At 40.5% G+C, this 24,226-nt stretch overlaps 1 protein-coding gene across 6 annotated transcripts in view; it reads left to right on the forward strand.

Moving 5' to 3' along the window:
- Positions 1-5,303: 5,303 nt before the first annotated feature.
- Positions 5,304-24,226, forward strand: part of Larp1b (La ribonucleoprotein 1B) — a 91,803-nt gene continuing 72,880 nt past the window's right edge. The window contains exons 1-7 of one of the 6 annotated variants that reach the window (XM_048812046.1): positions 5,304-5,365; positions 10,974-11,030; positions 11,425-11,484; positions 13,670-13,859; positions 17,395-17,535; positions 21,519-21,662; positions 22,435-22,600. In XM_048812046.1, the coding sequence (XP_048668003.1) occupies positions 11,443-11,484; positions 13,670-13,859; positions 17,395-17,535; positions 21,519-21,662; positions 22,435-22,600 (683 nt within the window). In that variant the 5' untranslated portion in view covers positions 5,304-5,365; positions 10,974-11,030; positions 11,425-11,442. Of the gene's footprint in view, positions 5,366-5,424; positions 5,662-10,971; positions 11,031-11,424; positions 11,485-13,669; positions 13,860-16,139; positions 16,236-17,394; positions 17,536-21,518; positions 21,663-22,434; positions 22,601-24,226 lie in introns of those variants that run through there. The other 5 variants (XM_048812049.1, XM_048812048.1, XM_015479033.2 and 2 more) reach the window with 5 other exon arrangements.

Consider the following 24,226-nt stretch of genomic DNA (forward strand, 5'->3'; position numbering starts at 1 on the left):
TCGGTGAACACCATACATATATTATATTATATTTATTTATTTATTTTCATGTGGTGCTGAAGATGGAACCTAGTGCCTCACACGTGCTGGGCAAGCACTCTGCCACTGAGCTATAACCCCAGCCCCGTTCACAGATTCTTAAATTCTAAAACCAACATACAACAAAGCACAGTGAAGAAATTGTGGTCACACAACGGAGTGTACCTTGTGTGACCACCTCAGCTGTGCTGGGGGGGGAGTGGCAAAGCTGGCATTTGAAACCAGGTGACCAGCTTCAGCTGAACCCTTGTGCTGCTACCTTTTTTTTTTTTTTTCAATTAAACTATAGGTTATCATTTGCATGGAGGATAAGAAATTAGTCCTTTTTTTTTTTTTTTCTTTGTAGGTGTCTGGGGAGTTAGGGGTACTGGGGACTGAATTAAGGCACATTCTGCCTTGGAGCTGCAACCCATCCCCCGCCCTTTTTAAAATTGGGGAAGAATACCTTAGATTAGGTAGAGGGAAGTGATGGGAGGGGAGGGGAGGGGACATGGGGACAGGAAAGACAGCAGAATGAAACAGACATTATTACTCTATGTATATATGTGACTGCTTGACCAATGATTCTGCAACATGTACACTCAGAAAAAGGAGAAATTATATCCCTTCTATGTATGATATAACAAAATACCATCATATATAACTAATTAAACCAAATTTTAAAACTTAAAATAAAAAAAATTTTGAGACAGACTCTCTCTACATTTCTCAGGCTGCCCTTGAAACATGTCTTCCTGTCTCAGCCTCCTGAGTTACCTGGATTATAGAGGTGAGCCACTTCCTGGCAAGGGGAGTTCTGGCTGGGAATGGAGGGAGGGTGAAGGCCTTATCAGACCTACATCAGCACTGATCCTTGTAGACAGAGGCAATAGGAAGTGTTCAGCTCTGGGAGCTAAATATGATGACAAACAAGGCCCAAGACTCTGTAACCTGGAGGTAGTGATAGTTCAGTATTTCTTGTTAAAACAAAACACTCCTTTTTTTCTTTGTGGTTCCGGAGCAAATCCAGGTCTCACACATGAAAAGCAAACACTCTACCACTAAGTTAAGCTCTCAGACGCTTTTTAAATTTTATTTTGAGACAGGATCCAAACAAATGACCCGGGTTGGCCTCAGATTTGCCTTCCTCCAGCCCCAGTCTCCTGATTAGCTGGGATTATAGGAGCATGCCATTGTTCAGTTAAAAAATATCTTCTTAAAAATGGTTATTTTGTGGGGTTGAGGTTGTGGCTCAGTGGTAGAGCGTTCACCTAGCACATGTGAGGCCCTGGGTTCGATCTTCAGTACCATATAAAAATGAATAAAATAAAGGTACCATGTGCAACTACAATATATATATATATATATATATATATATATATATATGTATTATATATATATAATATATATTTTTTAATTGTTATTTTGTGGGAAGTTAAAGGAATCTTTAGGTTCAGTTTTATCTTCTACTTGGAGATCTTTGAAACAAATTATGTCTGATGCATTTTTTGCAACTTTAGTGTCTAATACAGCGCCATACACACTAGGATTTTGCCAGTCTGACCTAAACTGTACTGAATTAGGAAGACCTTAAGGTTCTCATGGAACTTTAATTTCCTGGGGGGAGAGGAAAAGGAGTGGGTTCAATCACCTGAGGATATGTTAGCATACACTAAACAGGAAAAACAGGATTCACCTTGCAAAGGCGTATTTGAAGAACCTGATCATCAAGATCATGTAAGAATAACTTCATGTATTTCATAACTCCTGAGGGTGTAGGGGACCATTCTTCCTTTTAAAAGATAACTCTATGCCTGTTCTGCAGATTCCAATTTTCCATCACAATTTAAGAAAAAATAATTGGACCTTTAACCTCAGTACTTCAGTAAAATTAAGGTCACCCATACCTGGTCAAATTTACTTAAAAAGCAATAAAAGTTGGTAGCATCGTTTTGAGCTAGGGACTATGCTAGGCACTTCATACATATTGTCTCACATAATCCTCACAATAATTTTATCTATTAATTTTGCAATACTGGGGATTGAATTCAGAGGCTCTACTACTGAGCTATATCACAAGTCCATTTTTTTGTTTTTGTTTTTTTTGGAAACAGGGTTTTGCTAAGTTGCTGAGGCTGGTCTCCAACTTGTGTTCCTCCTTCCTCAGCCCTTTCAGTCACTGAGATTACAGATGTCCTCCACCCCCCACCCCAGTTATCACAATAATTTTATCAAATAGTTCAAAGTGGAGGCAAACAGGTCAGTTAAGAGGCTGTAACACTATTACAGAGGGATGATGGCAGCTTGGAGTTGGGTGTTGGCAGTAGAGAAAGCAGGAAGAGCTGAGTCACCCAGGAGGTACAATCACTTGGTCCTGGTGAGTGCCTGGAACACTTTAGACACTGCTTGAGATATCCAAGTGAATGAACTAGCTGAGAAGGGTGAGGAAGGTGGGTCTGAAAGGGTAACTCCTTGTTTTCCTTTGTTTTGTATTTGGTACCAGGGACTGAACCCAGAGATACTTAACAACTGGGCCACATCCCCAGCCCTTTTTATTTTTTATTTAGAGACAGGGTCTCACTAAGTTGCTTAGGGCCTCACTAAATTGCTGAGGCTGGCTTTAAAGTTGTGATCCATCGCGGCCTCATTCTCCCCAGCTGCTGGGATTCAGGTGTGTGCCATTGCCTGGGTTCTACTGACTGGACTCTGGTGCCACCCACTAAGAGAAAAGGGAAGAAGTAGTCAAAGGGCACTATTCTGTTCTCCCACCCACAGGCCTTGCCCCATGGCAGTGTTCCTCCAGGCCAAGGCAAATAATCTCTACCCAAGGGCAAACAAGCCATGGATTGGCTAAGCACTGGCAAGATTTTTTTTTTAAGGGTTGTAAGATTAAATGCTCATGTCACATTTATTTTCTGAGGCTTTCTGCCACACACTGAAGGGTTATCAAGGGCAGCAGTCATCAGAGCTGCTGCAAGAACACGATTTTCACTGGGGGAACAGCACAGTGGCTGTTCAGATGGTGGCTGAACACATGTTTAGAAGATCTTGGTGTAGCGAGGACAAATCAGCATACACAACACAGCCTTGCTTCTCAAATTCAAGAAACCCCATTAACTTACTACCGGCACAGTGAGAATGTTCTGTGAAGAATACGTTTCCAGATCGCCCCCACTCTGGGTGAGGCAGGGAAAGGGGGGCAGGTGCCAACACACTAGCAGGCTGTACTGGGCCCCTTTCATGCTCTGGTGGTAGCAAGGGTATTTTTTGGCAGCTGCAGCAGCTAGACTGGGGGAGGAAGAGGCCACCCACCAATCACTCCTTCTCAAAGCTATACTTTTGTGTTCACAGAAGAGGTCTCTTTTAGAGCTCCCCAAATTAACAATCTTTGGGCAACCATCTCTATCCTTCTGAAAAGGGCACTCTTTATAATAACAGGCTTCAGAGACTCCCCAGCCTCTACAGATCACACAGTGCCCCATAAGAGCCACAGTTACCTCATAGGTACACCAGTACGCGGGGATGCACTAAAGAGTGACAGATCTCAGACTTGCTGTCATATTTTTCACCAAGTATTCTGATGGCAACATTAGCCTGTTTATGGCAACAGATCAAATCTGGATGATCTTTAGCCATAAGGGGGTGGCAGAATGACTCAGTCTTTCTTCCTGGGTTATGTTGCCCAGCTTGCCTCAGATTCCTGGACTCAAAGGATCCTCCTGCCTTTGCCTCTGGAGTAACTGGGATTACATAACTAAACCACCTGCCTGGCTCCTCCTTGATTTTGAACTGCTAGCAGAGAAAAAATCTGGAACATAGCTGCAAAGGCAGAAGGAAGTTATAGAATGGAGGTTAGCAGTGGCAGACTGGATTGAGGTCATGGCAAAATCCGATGGAACTTCATAATTTGAAGGACCACTTACAAGTGTGGGCCAGAGTCAGAAAAACAACAGTGATAGTACAGTGCCCCAAGAGCTGGTGGCTATTGCCCCTGGGTCTGGTTAACCAGGCAAAGGGAAGAAAAGGACAGGGCAGTGGTACAGAGGGCTCTGCAGCCAACCCTGGTGACCAGTCTCCAGAATAAGAGCCTGGACCTTTCCATCTCCTGCAGACGTTTCCCACTATCTGAACCCACCAGGACACCATGGAGGGTGTGGGAGACCGTGGGTGCAATCTGAACAGGTTAGCCTTCTTGGCACAAGCACAGGGGAAGGGTGAGGAGTGGACATGGAAGGTAGAAACAAGACAGGCCATGAGGTTTCAAAGAGGCAGTGAAGTGGAAGCAGAAGATCCCATAGGTATTCAGAGGAGGGGCAGTGTTGGGGTCCTCTGTAGTAGGACCCCAACACCTGCTGGTGAGCCCACATCAATCTCCATCTGCTCTCCCTGCAAGCGCGCCCTCCTCCCAAGGATTCCTCTTGCTTTCCTCCATCCACCCTTCAGCTGTACTGGAGAAGTCCTGACAAGACTTTTCACAAGCAAATCTGGGTGTGGTCACACCTATAATCCCAGCTAGGGAGAAGCTGAGGCAGGAAGATCAAAATTTTGAGGCTAGAGGGGGTAACTGAGTAAGACTTTGTCTCCAATAACAAAGAAAACCACCACAGTAGCTCCAATAAATGAAACTTCAAAGAGCCATTCCATAGGGGTGCTTTGCCACTAAGCTTAGTCCCCAACCTTTATAAAAATTTTTTAGAAAGGGTCTAAATTGCTAAGGCTGTCCTCACACTTGCAATCCTCCTGCCTCAGTCCCCTAGGTGACTGGGATTACAGATGGGCAACACCATGCCCAGTTCAACTGATTCAGTCTTTATTTGTTCTTTTTAGATATACATGACAGTAGAGTGAAGTTTGACATACTATACATACATGGAGTATAATTTATTCTAATCACGACCCCATTCTTGTGGCTGAACATGATGGGGAAGAAAAACTTCCACGGGAATGAACCCGCTCTGGGTGACCTCCCACCTGAACATAATAAACATTATTAACTAGGTATAGGCACCCAGAACCAACATCATCTTAAAACCGAATGCCAAGTACAAAGATTTTACCTGATTAATCAAAATGTATTTGTGCTACTTTAACATTATCCATTCCACGAAAAAACTATACTGGGCAAGCAGTTTATTTGCAATCCAGCGCCGCCGTCCCAAGCGACAGGTAATCGACACTTGAAGAGCTGCGGAGGGTCGGCTCTTCCCCTCCAGCGCGCTCGCGGGCGGGGCGCGGCCCGGGGTCCCTCCCGTTACCTGCGGACGACCGCACCCAGCGGCCCCTCGGGCTCAAGGTTACGGGTGCCGCCCTGCGCCGCCGCGCTGNGGGACGGCCGCGGCAGGAAGAGGTGGGACCTCAGTTCTCCTGCACCGGCTGGCTGCGGGCAGCTGGGCAGCGCTGCCCGGCCGCTGCGCCCCACGTGCTCGCGACTCGGAACCGGCACTGCCGGGCGTCCCCCGGGAAAGTTTCCTGGACTTGTCACGGAGGGTTGGAGCCTGTCGGAGCTAGGGGATTGGCTTGCCGCGGGGAGCGCACGACGGCGGTCTGTCCTTGTGAAGTAATTGACAGCTGAAAACCTCCAGGTTTTCGAAACACTGCTGAACAGTCGTGAAAAACGAGACGCCAACTGTAGTTGATATTAAGGTGCCTGGATAGTGTTGGGGTGTAGTTGAGATGGGTAGTTGACACTAAGAGTGGACTGTGGTTGGATGAACCGTCCTCTTCCAAGGTTGAGTTAGCTCTTCTTTGCTTAAGAGGGGGTTTATGCGTTTGCATTTGAATGCTAACTAGTGCCTCATAGCTCTTGGTGCTTTAGTTGTGGGAACTGCAGATTTTTGTTTAAAAAAAAAATGGTAGCACACACCACTGCCCCAAAAAAGCAAAGCAAAGCAAAACACCATTTTAAAAAAAATGCTAAGCTAAATGAAGACAAATAGCGGTATCTTCTAAATTTGCTTTGTAAATTAAGTTGTAGTAAATTATTTGAAATTTTTACTTGGGAATTTTACTTTCAGGTTGTGTTTCTTAAAGGCTAGTAATGGAATATGAAATACTTGAGCACATTTACAGGTTTATGAAGGTCAAATGAGATAATGGATGTGCTATAAATGTTGTAAACCCAGGTTATGTTTTGTTTTATTTTGGGTACTGGATATCGAAAGCAGGAGTTTGCCACTGATGAGCTTCATCCCCAGTGCTTGGTTTTTTGTTGTTGTGTTGTTTAATTTTAGTTGTAGATAGGCACAATATATTTTTATTTTTCTGTGATGCTGAGGATTGAACCCAGTGCCTCACAAGTGCTGGGCAAGCAAGCACTCTTACCACTGAGCTACAATCCCAGCCCCCGGTGCTTTTTATTTTATTTTTTAAGATAGGATCTTGGGAGTTGCTTAGAGCCTCAGTAAGCTGCTGAGACTGGCTTTAAACTTGGGATCCTCTACCCTCACCCTCCCTCATTGCTGGGGATTATAGGTGTGTGCCACTGGGTTGTTTCTTCTGAGAAACTCTTCAAAAAGAGAAAGGTTGAGTCAGTTGAGTTCTTCAGCTTTTGCATGGAAGTACTCTATTAATTCTTGATAAAATTTAGGGCACTTGGGGAAAATTTTTTCTTTATATTTAGTATTGGCATAATTACCTCTTAGCTGCAAAGATCTATTTACTCTTAACTGAAGAGAACACTCTTAAGCAAAGTCTCCATAAAATTTGGCAATGAGGGACTGGGATTGTGGCTGAGCAACAGAGCACCCTCCTAGCACACGTGAGGCATTGGGTTCGATCCTCAGCACCACATATGCATAAATAAATAAAAAAGGTACTGTGTCCACCTACAACTAAAAAAAAAATTGGCAAAGAAACCTTTAGTGGGTCATTTTATTGGCTGACTACTTCTAGACTTTTTAAAAAGTATTCAGTGAACTACCAAAATACAAACTCCTTGTTGAATCTAAAATCAATTTAAGAGATTAATTATCCTTATCTTACCTTCATTCTCCAATCTTCTTTGGAGACTAAGAATAAAGTCATGCATGCTGAGCTTGGTGGCACACACCTATAATCCCAGCTACTGGAAAGGCTGAGGCAGGAGGACTGTAAGTCCAGGCCAGCCTGGGTAACTTAGCAAGACCTTGTCTCAAAAAGCAAAGAACTGGGGATGCATAGCATAGTGATAGGGCACCTATGGGTTCCATTCATAATACCATCCCCCCCAAAAAAGTGATACTGGATTTCCGTTTTGCTGAGGTCTCCACGGGCAACTCTTCTCCCATTTGCGTCCTCAGGAACACCTTTCTTGAGGCCTGGAGCACCGTAGTAACTGTTCTCTATTCCCAGCTCTGCACTGTTCTCCCACAACTTCTTTTAAGTTGAAAGACATAGGTTAATTAGAGAAGAGACTGGTGGTATAGGAGTGCACTGCTCTGAGAGATTTGGGTTCTAGTATTACTATTTCTGGGTCCTGAAGTGGATGGAGACAGCTCCTCCAGTTCTTGGTACCGGAGTGCCATCTTTACAACCTGGCTTCCTTGAGTTTCTGTTTTCCTAAGCAGATTTGCAATTTGAAGAATAAGGAAAATATCCACGCAGGATGCTGTGTGCCTGTAATCCCAGTTATTCAGTAGGCTGAGGTGGGAGCATCACTTGATCCCAGGAGTTTGAGACTAGCCTGGGCAACAAAGGGAAACCCCATCTCAAAAAAAGAAAAGGATAATGAAATAGGGCCTGAGACGGTTTAGCTTTCAGAGGTGAAAGCTCAGGAGAGTTCAGTTAGTGATATGTTCATAGATGCCTATATAATTATTCTGCGGAAACCCTTTACTCTTGAAAGAGAAAGGGAAGGATATTAATTAGGTGTAACAACAGACTTAAACTGGGTCTATCTGGGCAAACCTGGAGATAGTGTCACTCTGTTGATGAGGTAAAGGAATTCCATCCACAAACTTTTGACAGGGGAAGTATCTCAGGACATGAATCATGACTTCTCTGAACTTTAGAGTATTCTGATGTAAGGCAGATCCTTGATGCTCAGCCCTTGAAGACACTTTGTTCCACTTTTAGGATGGTTCTGGTGGAGCGTGACTGTTTATAGCAATCCAGACAGATAAAGCAGTCTTCAGCCCAAGCCTGGCCCACCCCAGGTCACCAGACTGTAAAAACCTTACCCCAAACTCTGTTAAAGTAGTTTTATTAAAACCCTTTATTAAGATCACATATGGCCCAGCAAGGTGGTGCTGTGTCTGTAATCCCTGCTACATAGGAGGCTGAGGCAGGATAATTGAAGTTTGAGGTCAGCCTGGGCAACTTAGAGAGGCCCCATCTCAAAATATAAAAAGACCTGGGTTTAGCTCAGTGGCAGAGCTCTTGCCTAGTATGCACCAGGACCTGTTTTCAATCCCTGGTACTGCAAATAATAATAATAAGTAAATAAATCACAATATGGGATTTATTAATCACTTGCCTGTTGCTATGGTTGCATTTTACATATTAAAATTTAGCCTACTACTACAATTTCACAAAAACATAAAAAGCATTGGTGTTTTGTCCATCTTTTTCAGCCTTATTTTCTGAACCTTTTTGTACTTCCATCAATCCTCTTTTCTCCTGATATCTGTTTCTTGGAACCTCTAATAACTTTATTGTTATTACCTTAGTGAAGTACTTTTAATTGAGTTATTCAAACAATATATATATATATATATATATATATATATATATATTTTTTTTTTCCTTATTAAAACCAAAACTTTGGGGGCTGGGGTTGTGACTCAGCGGTAGAGCACTTGCCTCTCACATGTGAGACCCTGGGTTCGATCCTCAGTACCACATAAAAATAAATAATCAAAATAAAGATATTGTGCCCATGTATAACTACAAAAAAAATTTAAGAAAACAACTTTTGATGTCCCCTTACCAAAAAAGTTCATATTTTTTACTGAAGAGCTTTTTAGAACTTTCTATTCAATTACCAGATAGTGTTCTCCATATATGTCTTTAGAATATAAAATATCAGTCTTTTTTCTTGTGGAAGAACTCACAGTGCATGCTAGGTATGCACTTTACCTTTGAGCTATTTTTTGAGACAGGATTTCCCTCATTGCCCTGGCTGGCCTTGAACTTTGGATCCTTCTGCTTCAGCCTCTGAAGTCATCTGGAATTAGAATTCTTGTGTTTGGGCAGGCATGCATTTACCACCACTGCCGCCCCATCCGCGCCCCCCTTTTTTTTTTTGCCTTACTGGGGACTGAACTGAGGGCCTTGTCTTGTGCATGCTAGGGAAGTGCTCTGCTACTGAACTACATTCCCAGTCCTTGATGCAACTTCTTATTAAAACTGCTAAGAATTATGATCATGAGAATAAAGGTGAGTAAATTATGCATTCTGTTGAAGTTTTTGTCTTGAGTATCCAGGCTCTTAAAAATAGTTGTCTTTATCTTGTTTGGGGGGTGGGTCCTGGGAATAGAACCCAGGGGTGTTCAACTATTGAAACACATCCCCACCTCTTTTTACTTTTCATTTTTAGACAGGGTCTCAGCAAGTTGCTGAGGCCGGCCTCCAACTTGTAATTCTGCTTCCTTAGCCTCCCTAACCTCTAAGATTAAAGGCATGTGCCACCATTTTTGGCTTCCTTTATCTATTTAGAATTATCTTCTTGTAGATTTCTGTGGTTTAGAAATAATATTTTGAAGGTATTGGCATATTGCTCAAAGAAGTTGTACTGGAGCCTAGCGTGGTATGGGTGTACCCCTGTAATCTCAGCAACTCTGGAGGTTGATGCAGGAGGATCACAAGTTTGAGGCCAGCCTCAGCAATTTAGCAAAATCCGCTCGAAAATTAAAAAATAAAAAGGGTTGGGAGGGCTTAGTGGTAGAGTGCCCCTGGATTTAATTCCCATTGTTGAAAAATGTTTTGCAGTTTTATAATGTCTCACCAACAGTGTTTGAAAAATAAAGATATGTAGACCACATATTATGTAGATTTACATATATTTGGAGTCACTAGTAGCTTAAGTTTGTTTGGGTTTCATCTGTTTGAATATGAATGTGAGATTAAAGTCTGAGTATGGGAAGACTTTTTTTTTTTTTTTTGGTACTGGGGATTGAACTCAGGGGCACTTGACCACTGAGCCATATCCCCAACCCTTTTTTGTATTTTATTTAGAGAGAGGGTCTTGCTGAGTTGCTTAGGGCCTCGCTGAGTTGCTGAGGCTGTCTTTGAACTAGCTATCCTCAGCCTCCATGCCTGACTGTTTATATATTGTTAACTCAAAGATTTCTTTATTCTCTAAATTGGCCATTGCTGTGACTTATGGGATGTTGTTTTGTTGGAATAATGTGTTACTGGTAGATGCAGGTCCCATGCTCATTTTTGTTTCTAACATTTACTTGTATCATATTTAGCTAGATGATTGTGCCCTCTCTGGTCATCTTGCTAGGCGATGAGCCAAACTGAAAGACAGTGTGAAGCTGCCTTTTTGTTTGTTTGGTCCTGGGGATTGAACCCAGAGTCCTCACCACTGACCTGCACATTCCCAGTCGTTCTTTATTTGATATGGGGCTTTGTTAAGTTGGGGAGGCTGGCCATGAACTTGGCAATCCTCCTGTGTCAGTCTCTTCTTCGTCTTGGATTTCAGGAGTGCGCCACCTCCCCAGCCCAATGATAGTCTATCAGGAGTTGAGTTGAAATTTACTGTATTAAAAGTGTCATGTTTCCAGTTTTCTGTGTGCTGTTAACCAAAGAATTGGTCTGTCAGTTCATTATAAGTAAGTGGTACTACTTCCTGCTTCTTGACATGTAAGATCAGCTTGCATCTGTGTACTAAAGGTAGTGATTTCCTACTAGGAAATTAAGTTTTAGAACTATGAATTTTGTTGGGAGTTGTGGCTACACCAGCTTACTGAAATTGGTATAGTAGTTATTTTGTTAAATAGTTATAAAAACAACTCTTTGTATTTTCTTTAGAGCTCAGTTCCCCCAAAATTATAAAAGCAGGAAAACTCAAGACAAGGAAACCCAATAAGGTATGTCTTCATAGGGATAGTTCTTAACCACATTGACTGTGAACATTGTTGTTAGGAATTCTTAATTAAATTTTTTTTCTAATTGTTTCAAATGTTAGTTTAAAGATAGTATTCTAAAGAATTGTATCTTTGATACAAATCACCATATGCTTATGTTATCACATGTATTTCAATTTAATTAATGTCATAAAGTAGTGCTCAAAGTTTGATCTAAGACCAAATCATTTTTGTTTCAAAGTGTTCTGTTTTTAGAAACTCTAATTCACTGGGAAGATATCTGCAAATAATAAAATATGGGCAATTTTTGAAATTGCTGTCACTTTTTGCAATTTTTTTTCCTATTTAAATATCCTAAATGAATTTGCAGGTATAACACATATTTGTTACTTTTTAGGCCAGTGATTTCAGCGATATGGCAAACTGGCCAACACCAGGAGAGTTAGTGAGCACTGGAGTAAGTATTATTTTAAGGCTTTTAAAACTAAATAAATAAAATTAACATATTTTCAACATGCAGAATTTGTTTTACTCAGAATCCAAAGAATCACTGCTGTGAGAGACAGATGTAAAGACTTGATGATCAGTGAGAAGGCTTTTTTGTTCATTTAATTTGCAGTCATCCTTGGATGCTGCACTTGGTGGCTTAAGTTTACCCTTGGTAAGCTTTACTTGTTTTTTTTCTGTAATAATAAACACATACTAAAAATTATTTTTTTAATACTGGAAATTGAAATCAGGACTTCATGTCGGCTAGGCAAGTTCTCTTCCACTGAGCTATATCCCGAACACTTTTTATTTTGAGATAAGGTCTGTTATTGAAAACTTGGGATCCTCCTTCCTCATTCTCCTTTGTAGCTGGGATTACAGGTGTGTGCCACTGTGCCCAGCTGAAATTAATTTTTAGTGTCAAACTGAAGAGTATTTTATGTTTCAAATTTTGTGCTAGATATGTGTTTTATATACAGTGTTTTAAGTATATACCCACATGCATGTATATATGTGCATAAATCATACTAAGAAGTATGAAGTGGCCTTGTGAAATGGTACACCTGTGATCCCAGCAACCCTGAGAGTTGAAGCAGGAGTATCACACGTTTGAGGCAAGCCTTACCAACTTATTGAGACCCTCTCTCAAAATAAAAAAGGGATCACGATGTTTGTTACTCAGTGGTAGAGTGTCCCTGTGTTCAATCCCTGCTATCCCCAACACCCCCCAAGTATATAATGAATGAATTTTTAATTTAACTCTAAAAGGATCTCTGAAAGATGGCTCTGAAGTATCGGATCAAGGAGCTTTTCAAGAGATGCCTTGTATCTGGTTGTGTGTTTTCGTTTGACATTATATACCCTTTGGCATTTGTAATTTGGTGTGCAGTATTACTGGTGTGTAACTGTGGATAGCTTGATTTAAATAGCTTAATTGAATTATAAATGACATAGAGTAAACTGCACACACAAAAAGCGTATAATGGGTTAGGTTTCGACCTGTGTCACATCTGTGAACCCCTCACCACAGTAAAGATGATATACTGGGCTGTCCGCAAAGCTTTCCTCACACTTTTTTGTAATTCTTCCTGTCCCCTTCATCCCTGCTGTCCCAGCAGTTGCTGATGCGCTGTCACTGAGTAAATTTGTCTTTCTGTGTGTGTGAACTCGCACAGTAGGCTTTTTTTCCTGGTTTCCCCTCAGCATGATCACTGAGTTCCATTCCTGTGTCCATCCTTTGTTAGTGGTGCGTGCTCCTGTATGGCTGTGGCACCATTGTTGGTTCACTTTGGGCTGTTTCAGGTTGGGTCATTACAAATCAAACCACTACGTAAGCATTTCTGTACAAAACTTCATGGATATATGCTTTCCTTTTTCTTGGGTGAATGTAACAGTAGAATGGCTGTATCATATGGTAGCTATTTGTTGAGCTTTTTAAGGAACTGCCAAACCTTATACTTCTACCAACAGTTTCTACCAACAGTTTATGAGAATTTCAGTTACTTCACATCCTTGGTAACTTTTAATATGGTCAGTTTTTAAAAATTAGCCATGCAAGGTGCAGTGGCACATGTCTCTAATCCTAGCAACTTGGGAGGCTTAGGCAGGAAGATAGCAAATTCAAGGCTGGTGTCAGCAACTTAGCAAGACCCTATTTCAAAATTAAAAATTTTCCAAAAAGGACTGGGGATATACTTCAGTGGTTATAGCACTGTTGGGGTTCAATCCTTAGTACTAGAAAAAAAAATGTTGCCATTATATAAGTGTATTGCATTGTATTTTTGTGTTTCTCTGAAAAATGTTGAGTAAGTATATTTTCATATATATTTGCCATCTATATCTTTTTGAAGTATCTGATCATTTTTTGTCGTTTGTTTTTAAAAATGGCTTTCTTAGTACTGAATTTGGAGAGTACATTATGTTTTACACATAAGTCCTTCCTCAAATTTTAGCAGGTATTTTTTCCTAGTCTGCAGCTAGACCGTTCTCCAAATTAACATCTTTTTTGTTTCCTTTTGTTTGTTTTAAAAATTAACATTGCCTTTTGAGAAGTCTGTTTTTAAAATTTTGATAAGTGTTTGTAATGTCTAGGTGTACTACCACATGTTTTTTGAAACAATAGTGAAAATGTTAATGAAAATTGTTCCACTCAGAAAACCTTTTTGCAGTCTCAGAGTGTCATCAGCCAAGGAAATAAGAAGCCACAAATTAGAAAAGAAAAAGAAGAGAAGGTTGAAAAGAGGAGTAACAGTGAGAGCAAAGAAAACCGGGAAACAAAATTAGACGGTCCTATTGAAAATGTGAGTGAGGACGAGGCCCAGTCAAGCAGTCAGCGGAAGAGAGGTCAGTCTTTGTCCACCTCATCTGACTTCCAATTCTGGGAGGAAGTGGGGGTAATGAGGGTTGTGTTCAGCCTCTGATCTCTATTAGAGGGGTTGTGTAATTGTTTAGGATAAACTGACTGATTTACTTTTGTAACATTTCAGGACTATTAGGCTTTCCTGTTTTGCATTTTTTGTGTTTTGTGCAAGAAAATGGAATGAAGTTCCACTTCAGATATATTCTTAAAGTTTTAAATATTGTTGTTTAAATTTGTATTGGAACTGCTTCCTGTTTTTTAGGGAGTTCTGAGGAAATGAAATGCTTCATTATTTTAAGAGAAAAATGAGAACAACTTTAGCCAGTTTTTTCCCTTGGTACATATCCCTGTATAAGTTACACCTTGAGGGGCTGGGGCTTTGGCTCAGGGGTAGAGCGCTCGCCTAGCACTTGGGATACCCTGGGTTCGATCTCGGCACCACATTAAAAAAAAAAAAGGAAATAAAATAAAGGTATTGTGTCCAATTACAACTGAAAAATAAAATTAAAAAACTTATACCTTGAAGGAAAAAAAATTACTGTCTTTATATTCCTTTCCATTTTCTCTTCTGAACTAGTCACAATTTAGGGATGATTTATCTGATTTATAAAAGCATATTCTTTTGGTGTTCTGGGCATAGGGAGAGTAGCAGGAGATGGGCTGGGAGACAGGCAAGGTCCACAGTGTACAGGGTCTTAGGGACTTGGAATTAGGGTTTCATTTTCAGTGCATGGGAAATCACTGAAACATTTACTTTTACAGAGGCAATATTAGCACAGGACGGGGGCAAACAACTGCAAGGAACAATCTATACTGTGCACTTGAACAGTTTTGTCTTTTAAATGAACATTAAATTTTTAGGGCTGGGTGTGGTGGCACATGACTGTAATTTGGGAGGCTGAGGAAGGAGAATCATAAATTTGAGGCCAGCCTGGGTAGTTTAGCAAGACTGTGTCAAAAACAAAAAGGGGGGCTGAGGCTGTAGCTCAGTGGTAAAGTGCTTGCCTCGCATGTGTGAGGCACTGGGTTCAATCCTCAACACCACATAAAATAAATAAAGATACTGTGTGTTCATCTACAACTAAATAAATATTTTTAAAAAAAAGAAGAAGAAGGGTTAGGGATGTAGCTCGGTGGTAAAGCACCCTGAGTTTAATTCTCAGTAATGCAAGGAAAGAAAGATAAACATTAGTTCCCTTGATACAATGAGAAAATGTTGATTGCTAAAAAAAAATAAATAGGTAGAATCTGATCATCAAGTGGTTGTTAGAAAATCTGACCCCAATTTCTTTCCAGTTTCTTAACCCACTTTATTACTTCTTTTTTCTGATTCCTGGATACACAGTAGTGTGTTTGTTTTGTTTTTTTGCGGGGAGGGGGTACCAAGGGTTGAACTCGGGGCACTTGACCACTGAGCCACATCCCAGCCCTATTTTGAATTTATTTAGAGACAGGGTCTCACTGAGTTCCTTAGCGCCCCAAGGTTGCTGAGGCTGGCTTTGAATTCAAGATCCTCCTGTCTCAGCATCCTGAGCTGCTGGGATTATAGGAGTGTGTCACACATTTTTGACTTTCAAAGAAGGGCTTGTTTTGCCTGGAAATGTCATAGAATAAGAGTTTTCTTTTCTTTCTTTCCTTTTTTTAAATATTTTCATATTCTGTTATCTTTTTTGAGAAAAAGGAAAAGGAAAGTTTATTGCTTTGCTAGCAAAGGAGAAACAGAAGGGACTCCTATCCCAAAGGCTGTGATTCTGCCTATCAGCAGGAACAGGGGGCTTTATATATATGTTTTAAAAAATTTTTATTTATTTTTATGTGGATTTATTTTTATGAGGATTGAACCTAGTGCTTCACACAGTGTGAGGCAAGTGCTCTGCCACTGAGCTACTGCCCCAGCCCCAGGGGGCTTTTAAAGAGATGACTCAAAGGCTACATTCCAAGTGTTCTCTGTTGGAGTTGTAATTCACTTGTGAATTTGGGACAGTCATTTCTGAGATCTGGTGCCACCAAAGTCTGGATTACTTCATTCTTATGGTGGGTGTACTCAGGAACAGGTAAATCTGCCTAGGATGAGGAAGAAAAGGTAATCCTGTTTCCCCTCTGAGATTAGGGATGGGGAGGGATTAGGGAGGAGCAGGGAGAGAGGAAGAGAAAGAAACGTGTCCATTTTAAAAATAAGTTGCAGGGGCAGAGCAGCCAGGGCTATATTCAAAGCATGAAGTGGGCCTTGGTTCCATTTCCCCTCTGTCAGTTTCTACACTCCAGTTCTATGGGAAATGGGCAATGACATCTCCAGACTGCTTCCTGCTGAAAGGGGGAAAAGTTGGACGAAGTCACCCAAAGTCCTTGTTCTCTATCAGGTAGGGTGTGGACAGGTAAGAGCATTCAGCATCAGGGCAGTCCAGAGGTCCACAGTGGGAAGGCAGGTGCCTGGAGAAGGCCTGCACAGGGCAGGGATCATGATAAGCCAGCAATAAACACAACAAAGCAATACCTTTTTGTTAACAATTAGCACAGAAACAGTATTTCAGCATATTCCATGCTCTTAATCTGATCCATTGGTTTGCAGGATTTTAGGAGATCAGTATAGTAATTGTTTAATAATATTCTTAAGTTACTTTTGCTTAATTACTTAGGTAGTTTTTTTCTTTGCTTTCTTTTGGTCGAAAATTTATAGATTGGACAAAATACTGAACATTTTGAACCGTAAGCATGGAATGCATGAAAAAGTAATCCTGAGAGTTTTCCTGTCATAGAACATGACAGCTTAGCCACTCTGTCATAAGGGAAACTGAATTTGCTTATCTCTCTCTCCTTCAGTTGGGAAGATACAAAGGAGCTGTTTAAAAAAAAAAAAAAAAATATATATATATATATATATATATATATATATATATATATATATATATGGTTACATTTTGAGAAACCTCATTCCTCATTCTTTAGTAGTAATCCAGGATAAATAAGCATTTTAGACAAAGATCTGCAACTAAGTGTTTTGAACCAGGAGCCTGGCTTGGTAGTGTGTATTGTGTTTTTATTAGATAAACTGCATTTTCAAGCCTAGGACTTCAGTATTGGATAGGAGTAGTATATGTATGTATAATTTTGAGTAGCTTATTCATCAGAATTAAACAAAAAGTACCCATTATCATGGGCTTTTTAAAAATATTTTACTTTTTAGTTGTAGTTGGGCACAATACCTTTATTTTATTTATTTTTATGTGGTGCAGAGGATAGAACCCAGGGTCTTGCACGTGCTAGGCAAGCACTCTACCACTGAGCTACAACCCCAGCCCCTATCACTGGCTTTTAACTTAAGTTTTAGAAATATTTCAAAAATAAGTTTATCAAGGATCTAAGTCAGAAGGAAGAAGGTTGTTTTGTACTCTACAAATAATCCCTTTAAAGGCAAATTAAATCATTTGCTTAGATAAAATTCACAGTACTTTCAGATTTGCAAACGTTTAGTGAAAATTATGCGTTATTGTTATATGATTTTATTTTGTTTTCTTCAAGCTAATAAACACAAGTGGGTACCACTGCACTTGGACGATGTAAGACCAGAGAGTCAAGAGAGACCTGGATCCCGGAACAGCTCTCGGTGTCAACCTGAAGCAAATAAGTCATCCCATAATAACAGGAGAAATGACACACGAAGTAAGTCACAGTCTAGATAAGAGGACTTTGGAGAGCTTGGTGTTGGTGCTCAACTGTCTATAGCACAGTCCCTTTGAGAGTAGATTGCTCACAGTGTGGCCCTCTAACCCCAGCATCCCCAGTGTATTTCATAAGCACAGGATAACCACAGCACAGTTAACAACAATGGAACTTAATACTTATACAGTGGACTTTTTACAGGTAGATTTTCCCAGTGTTTCTTACAGTTTGTTTTTTGGGACTGGGTATTTGACCCTAGTTCCTTACTAACTACTGAGCCCCATACCACTAGCCCTTCTTAATATTCTTTTTGAGACAGTGTCTCACTAAGTTGCTGAGGCTGGTCTCAAACTTGCTGTCCTCCTGTCTCAGCTTCCCAAGCTGCTGGGCTTATAAGTGGGCACCACTGCGCCCGTATCCATTTATTGTTAGTTGTAGGTGGTGGACACAATATCTTTATTTCATTTTTATGTGGTACTGAGGATCGAACCAGTGCCTCATGCCTGCTAAGCGAGTACTCTACCGCTGCCACAACCCCAGCCCTTCCATTTATTCTTTATTGCCAGATAGTATTCATTTGTTGACAGATAATTGACTTGTTTTTACTCCCCCCGCCAACTCCAGTACTGGGAATTGAACTCAGTGTGTTTTACTACTGAACTATATCCCCAGTTTTTCTTTTTATTTTTATTTTGAGTAAGAGTCTTGCTAAGTGGTTGAAGCCGACCTCGAACTTTAGATCCTCCTGCCTCAGCCTCCCAAGTTGCTGCACTTTTCATTTACCATGAACAGTGATGCTATGAACATTGTGAAATAGGTCCATTTGTGAAATATGTATGGACATATTTGGTTACTTAAATCCCAGTGAGTATATTACTCAATCCTATAGTAAATTAGCTGGCTTTCGTCACCATAGTGAAATACGTGGCTCAGGCTACTTCTGAAGTAAGGAGGTTAATTTTGGCTAGTTGTGGAGGTTCAAGTCCAAGATTGGTGGCCCCATTGGTTGGAGTCTCTGGGGAGGGCTGCACGTCAGTGGGGAGCACAAGTCAGAATGAGTGGTCATGCCTACAGCCAGGAAACAGGAAGGCTGGGCTTCCATAGTCCCTTCCAGGGACATCTCCTCAGTGACCTGAGGACCTCCAAGTGGTGTGACTGAGACTAAACCTTTAGACATTTAGCACATGGAGTGCTTGTTATTGTTTTTTATGGTTATTTGGAATGGAACCCAGGGCCTCGTACATGATATGGCAAGTGCTCTACCACCGAGCTACATCTGTAAATTTTGTGAACAAGGTCTGAGTTGCTGAGGCTGGCCTTAAACTTGTGGACCTCCTGCCTCAGCTATCTGAGTGGCTGAAATTACAGAGCACCACTCTGCCTGGCTTAGAATATTTTCCTGCTATATTGTATGTATAATTATCTATATTTTGCTTTGGGTTGATTGCTTTGTCTTGGTATATATATATATATTTTTTTAGCATGATGTTCTTTGATTCTTTTAAGTATACACCAGGTAATAAGAGCTAGGGATTGATTGATTCCTTTATTCATAGAAATACTTGATAGTTTTTTCTAAAGCATCACATCAGGAATAAAATGTCTGGGTCCTTTACTGTTGGTCCCATGAAGACTGAGTTGATTGGGATGTCGTTAGCCTTATTCATTTGTTAGAAAGTGGGCCGCTGGGGGGCTGGGGTTTAGCTTAGAGGCAGAGTGCTTGCCTAGCATGCCTGAGGCACTGGGTTCGATCTTCAGCACCACATTAAAAAAATAATTAAATAAAGGTATCGAGTCCACCTATAACTAAAAACAAATAAATACTTATTAAAAAGAAGAAGAAGAAAGAAAAGAATGGGCGCTGTGGCACATGCCTATAATCCCAGTGGCTCAGGAGGCTGAGGCTGAAGGATTGCAAGTTCAAAGCCAGCCTCAGCAAAAAGAGAGGTGCTAAGCAACTCAGTGAAACCCTCTCTCTAAATAAAATACAAAATAGGGCTTGGGATGTGGCTCAGGTGAGTGCCCCTGAGTTCAATCCCCATACCCCTCCCCCCAAAAAAAGAAGGGAAAAAAAGGTGGCCCTCAGGCTTTGCACTTCATGGTTTTATTTCATTAAAGATCATTCTGCAGCCACTCCATGTGCATAATCCCAGTGACTGGGGAGGCTGAGGCAGGAGGCTCAGAAGTTAGCAGCCAGCCTGGTAAATTTAGACCTTTCTCAAACACAGTAATAAAACTGGGGATGTAGCTTCTTGGTAAAGCACTTGACTAGCATGCACGGAATCTTGGGTTCAATTCCCAGCGGTGTAAAAAAAAAAAAAAAGGAAAAAGAAAGAATTATATTAGAAGAACTTTAAACAAACAAGCAAAAAACAATTGAAAGGAGCCAGGCTCAATGGCACATGTGCGCAAACCTAGAGACTTGGGAGGCTGAAGCAAGAGGATCAAAAGTTTAAGCCAGACTTGAAAGTTAGCAAGACCCTCTCTTAAAATAAAAAGGAATGAAGCTCAGTGATAGAGCACCCCTGGTTCAATCACCATTACTGGTGTGTGGGGGGGTGGACACAGAAAGGATTACACAATGAATACTTGCAAGCCAGTCTCGTTCTAGTAATTTTGCTGGGTTTTGCTGTGCTTAATTCCTTCATCTGCTAAATCATGTGCAAGATACCATATTTCCTCAGTGACATCAAAGAGAAAACACCTTGTAAGAAAAGGAACACTACTTTCTTAGTTCCATATAAAATCTAGTCAGTAGTTAGATTTTATTTCTCATTTGTTCACAAAATATTACTTTAAAAAATGTTTAAAATCTCATTTAAGATTTTGCTATTCTGATATTAAAGGACTCTTTTAATAAAATTAAGATTTTATTGTTAAATATTGATTATGTAAGAAAATGTATGTATAAAGTTACAAAGAGTTATATATTGTATTCTTATACAATGAACACTGGAAACTTAGCATTCTGTTTAAGAGACATGTTAGCAGGGACATAACATGTAATCCCAGTGACTTGGGAGGTCAAGGCAGGATTACAAGTTCAAGTTCATCCTGGGCTACTTAGACCCTGATAGCTCAGTGGTAAAGTGTCCCTGGGTTCAGTACCCAATACCAAAAAACCAAAATCAAACAAACAAAAAAACCTCCCTATGTGGGCTTTGCAGTTTTATTCAACACTCTCCCATCTCAGAAAAAAATGAGATGGAATGTTAAAACTTTTGAAATTGCCTTTCAATTGGTGGGGGTGCGGGCGTGTAAAGGAATTAAACATGGCGGGGGGAGGGGAGAAGAAATCGCTGTGCAGTATGACTATCCTGACATGTTCTTTGGCAGTAATTTTTTTACTCTTAATTTCCTGATGTGTTCATGCTTATTAGTTGTGTTGCTATAATTCATCTGTTTTCTTTCCCTCTGCTTAAGGGCGTTTCACTATTCTTATAAAATGTGTTTTACTGTTTCTGGACATTTGTTGTATCTTGCTGTTGTTTTGGTACTGGGTATTGAACCCCGGGGCTCTTTACCCCTGCCCTTTTTGTTTTTGAGACAGCAGTTGCTAAGGCTAGCCTTGAACTTGTAAGCCTCTTGCCTCAGCCTCCCAAGCCACTGTGATCACTGGTGTCTGGCACCAGAGACGTAATTTTTTTGTTTTGAGTATTGAACCCACACCCAGGGGCACTTTACCACTGAGCTATATCTCCAGCTCTTTCTAAAATTTTGAGACAAGTTCTTGCTCATTTTCAGAGATCAGCTTCAAATTTGCAATACTCCTTCCTGAACCTTCCAAGTTTCTGGAATTACAGGTGGAACCAGAGAGATTTTTTGACAGATTCTTATTGAATCTCTTTAAATGTGTATCTTTCTGAAGACTGCCTGGCTACTGTCATCTAGTTACCCAGTGGGTGAAAGTGATTACTGTATTTTCATAAATATAAACGTGTTTTTTACAGCAAATTGAAATGTTAAAAATTTTATTTTTAAAGGTTGGAGGCGAGACAGAGAAAAAAGAGATGATCAGGATGAAGTGTCCAGCGTGAGGAGTGAGGGGGGTAATATCCGAGGTTCCTTCAGAGGTCGAGGAAGAGGACGTGGACGGGGAAGAGGACGAGGCAGAGGAAACCCTCGAGGTATGTCATGATTTTTGTTTTGTTAAATTTGATGAGCTTGGGGTAAAATAAAAAAGCAAGCCTTCTGTTTTGTTTTTTTTTTTAAGAGGGGGGGAGAGAGAATTTTTCAATATTTATTTTTTTAGTTTTCGGTGGACACAACATCTTTTATCTTTGTATGTGGTGCTGAGGATCGAACCCGGGCCGCACGCATGCCAGGCGAGCGCGCTACCGCTTGAGCCACATCCCCAGCCCTTCAAGCCTTCTGTTTTTCAAATTATCCTTTTATGTTACTTTTTTGGTCTGATAATAAAAATGGATTAAACTCGGGGGCAGTTTACCTCAGAGCCAGCCACATCCCCAGTCTATTTTATTTTTTATTTTGAGACAGGGTCTCCCTAAGTTGCTCAGAACTTGTGACCCTCCTGCCTCAGCCTCTTGAGTGGCTGGGGATTATAGACATGTGCCACTGTTCCCATCAAGGTTTTAGTTTGTTATTGGCTCAATATGTCATTTTGCTTTTTTTTTTTTTGTATCAGAGGTTGAACCCAGGGGTGCTTAACCACTAAGCCACTTCCCATTTTATATTTTAAGATGATCTCCTTAAGTTGCGTAGGTCTTCACTGAGTTGCTGATGCTGGCTTTGAACTTGCAATCTTCCTGCCTCAGCCTTCAGAACCAGTGGGATTGTAGGCATGAACCATCACACCCAGCTGGATTTTTATTAACGAATTCTTTCCTTTTTTTATTTTAAAATTTATGATTACATTTCTTTTTCTTTCTTTCCATCAAGTAAACTTTGATTATTCGTATGGTTACCGAGAACATGGTGAAAGGACGGATCAGCCATTTCAAACAGAAATTAACACCAGTATGATGTATTACTATGATGACGGTACGGGTGTACAGGTGTATCCTGTGGAAGAAGCATTGCTTAAAGAGTATATTAAGCGTCAAATGTAAGTTGATGTGTGATTTAGGCAGATAGTAAAGTCTGTTGCAATAACAAACTTTAATATTATTGATAATGAATGTTACACATTTTCTAACCTATTTATTAGTAAAAGTTGAAGAATGTTAACTTATTATATTTTTCTAGGAAATATTAGTAAAATAGATTAAGTGTTTTTTAAAAAGTCACATTTCGATCATGTTCATGTATTGCCTGCATTCTGATTAGACATTTCTCTGCTTAAAGGATATTAGTTAAAATTTGTCATTGCATAATATGACTATATATATAAATGTAAAGCTTTCTTCTATATATTATTTGAAATGAAACAGGTGAAACTTGGATGAAATTTGGATTATTATTTGCAAATATTTTCTCATTAAAATTTACAAGTGACAAAAATAGTGGCAGATATCTTTTGATTTCTTAGCAGTTGATATCTTTTGATATCCTTAGCAGTTGACTTCTAAATTCTGAGGTTTTTTTTTTTTTAACCTTTGGAGTTCTTTCTTTGTGACACTTACTAAAGGGGACTGTTGCTTCTATTCTGCAAGGTCATGTCTTGCTCACAGTAGTTGCTTCCTGAGTGCTGAATTTGAAGTCAGAAGAATATTGGTTCTCTTGTTAAGAAAAAAACCCTCTGCATATTACCATTGTATAGGGTATTCTGCATATTTATACAGTGTGTTTATGTAGTGGCAAGGAGAAAACCTTCCCATGTGATTTGCATTAACCAACTTAAATGTTTTTTTTATCCTGACAAGGTGAAGGAAGAGCGGCTATTTTTGAAAGGGCACAAGCTTTTAAAAAACACCTATTTTTATTTAAGAAAGAAAATGAACCCTGCTTTATTACTAGAAAGTGATGATGTCAGCATTTGCTGGCCCCTCCCAGGATTGGGTTGGCTTACAATGTGGAGCAACATGTTTATTTTGTTCTTGCTTCTTTTGTTACAGTTGACGCAAACACTGAAGAAAAGGGCCAAACACTGGGCAGAAAGTGCCTGGCCTGTGGCTATCAACTTTGTACCATTATTCCTGTTCTTTTTGTAACTCTTGCTGCCAGGTCCCTTGTGAGACCTGACACTGGACTTGCAGCTCTGTGTCAGGACCCTCGGCCTCCAGTGTGCTCATACACATGAGGGAGGAGCAGAGCCACTTCAGCGTTGGCAGTTTGTCATGCATTGTAGAATGCAGAGCTTCTCAGATAGGACACCCAGCGAAACGTCTGACGTGGCGTTAGTCCTGACCCCCTTTTTTGTTGGTGGTTTCAGCACCAGGGCTTTGGGTGCATATTAGTGAAGCACCAGGTTTAGGGTGGCTTGTCCTGTTAGCAAGCATTCTTTGATTTGTAGGTCCAGCTTTGAGGACTCATCCTGTGACTTCGTGTCATTGAGGTGTCTAATATAGTATGTGCAGAGGCTGATGGGGGTTAGATGTGGTGTTTTGTTTTGTTTGAGATGTCATGTATAAAAGTCTACCTCACACTTGTAGGAGAATGATATTAAATGTATTTTACTGGACTGGGATTGGACCCAGGAGCTGACTCATGAGACAAGTGCTCTGCAACTGAAGTGCTATTTTCTCGGCTCTTCATTTTATATTGAGACGGTGTATTGCTAAGTTGCTGTCCT

The sequence above is a fragment of the Marmota marmota genome, unplaced genomic scaffold (genome assembly GCF_001458135.2).
Source record: "Marmota marmota marmota unplaced genomic scaffold, marMar, whole genome shotgun sequence".
In the NCBI taxonomy this organism is placed as follows: Eukaryota; Metazoa; Chordata; class Mammalia; order Rodentia; family Sciuridae; genus Marmota; species Marmota marmota.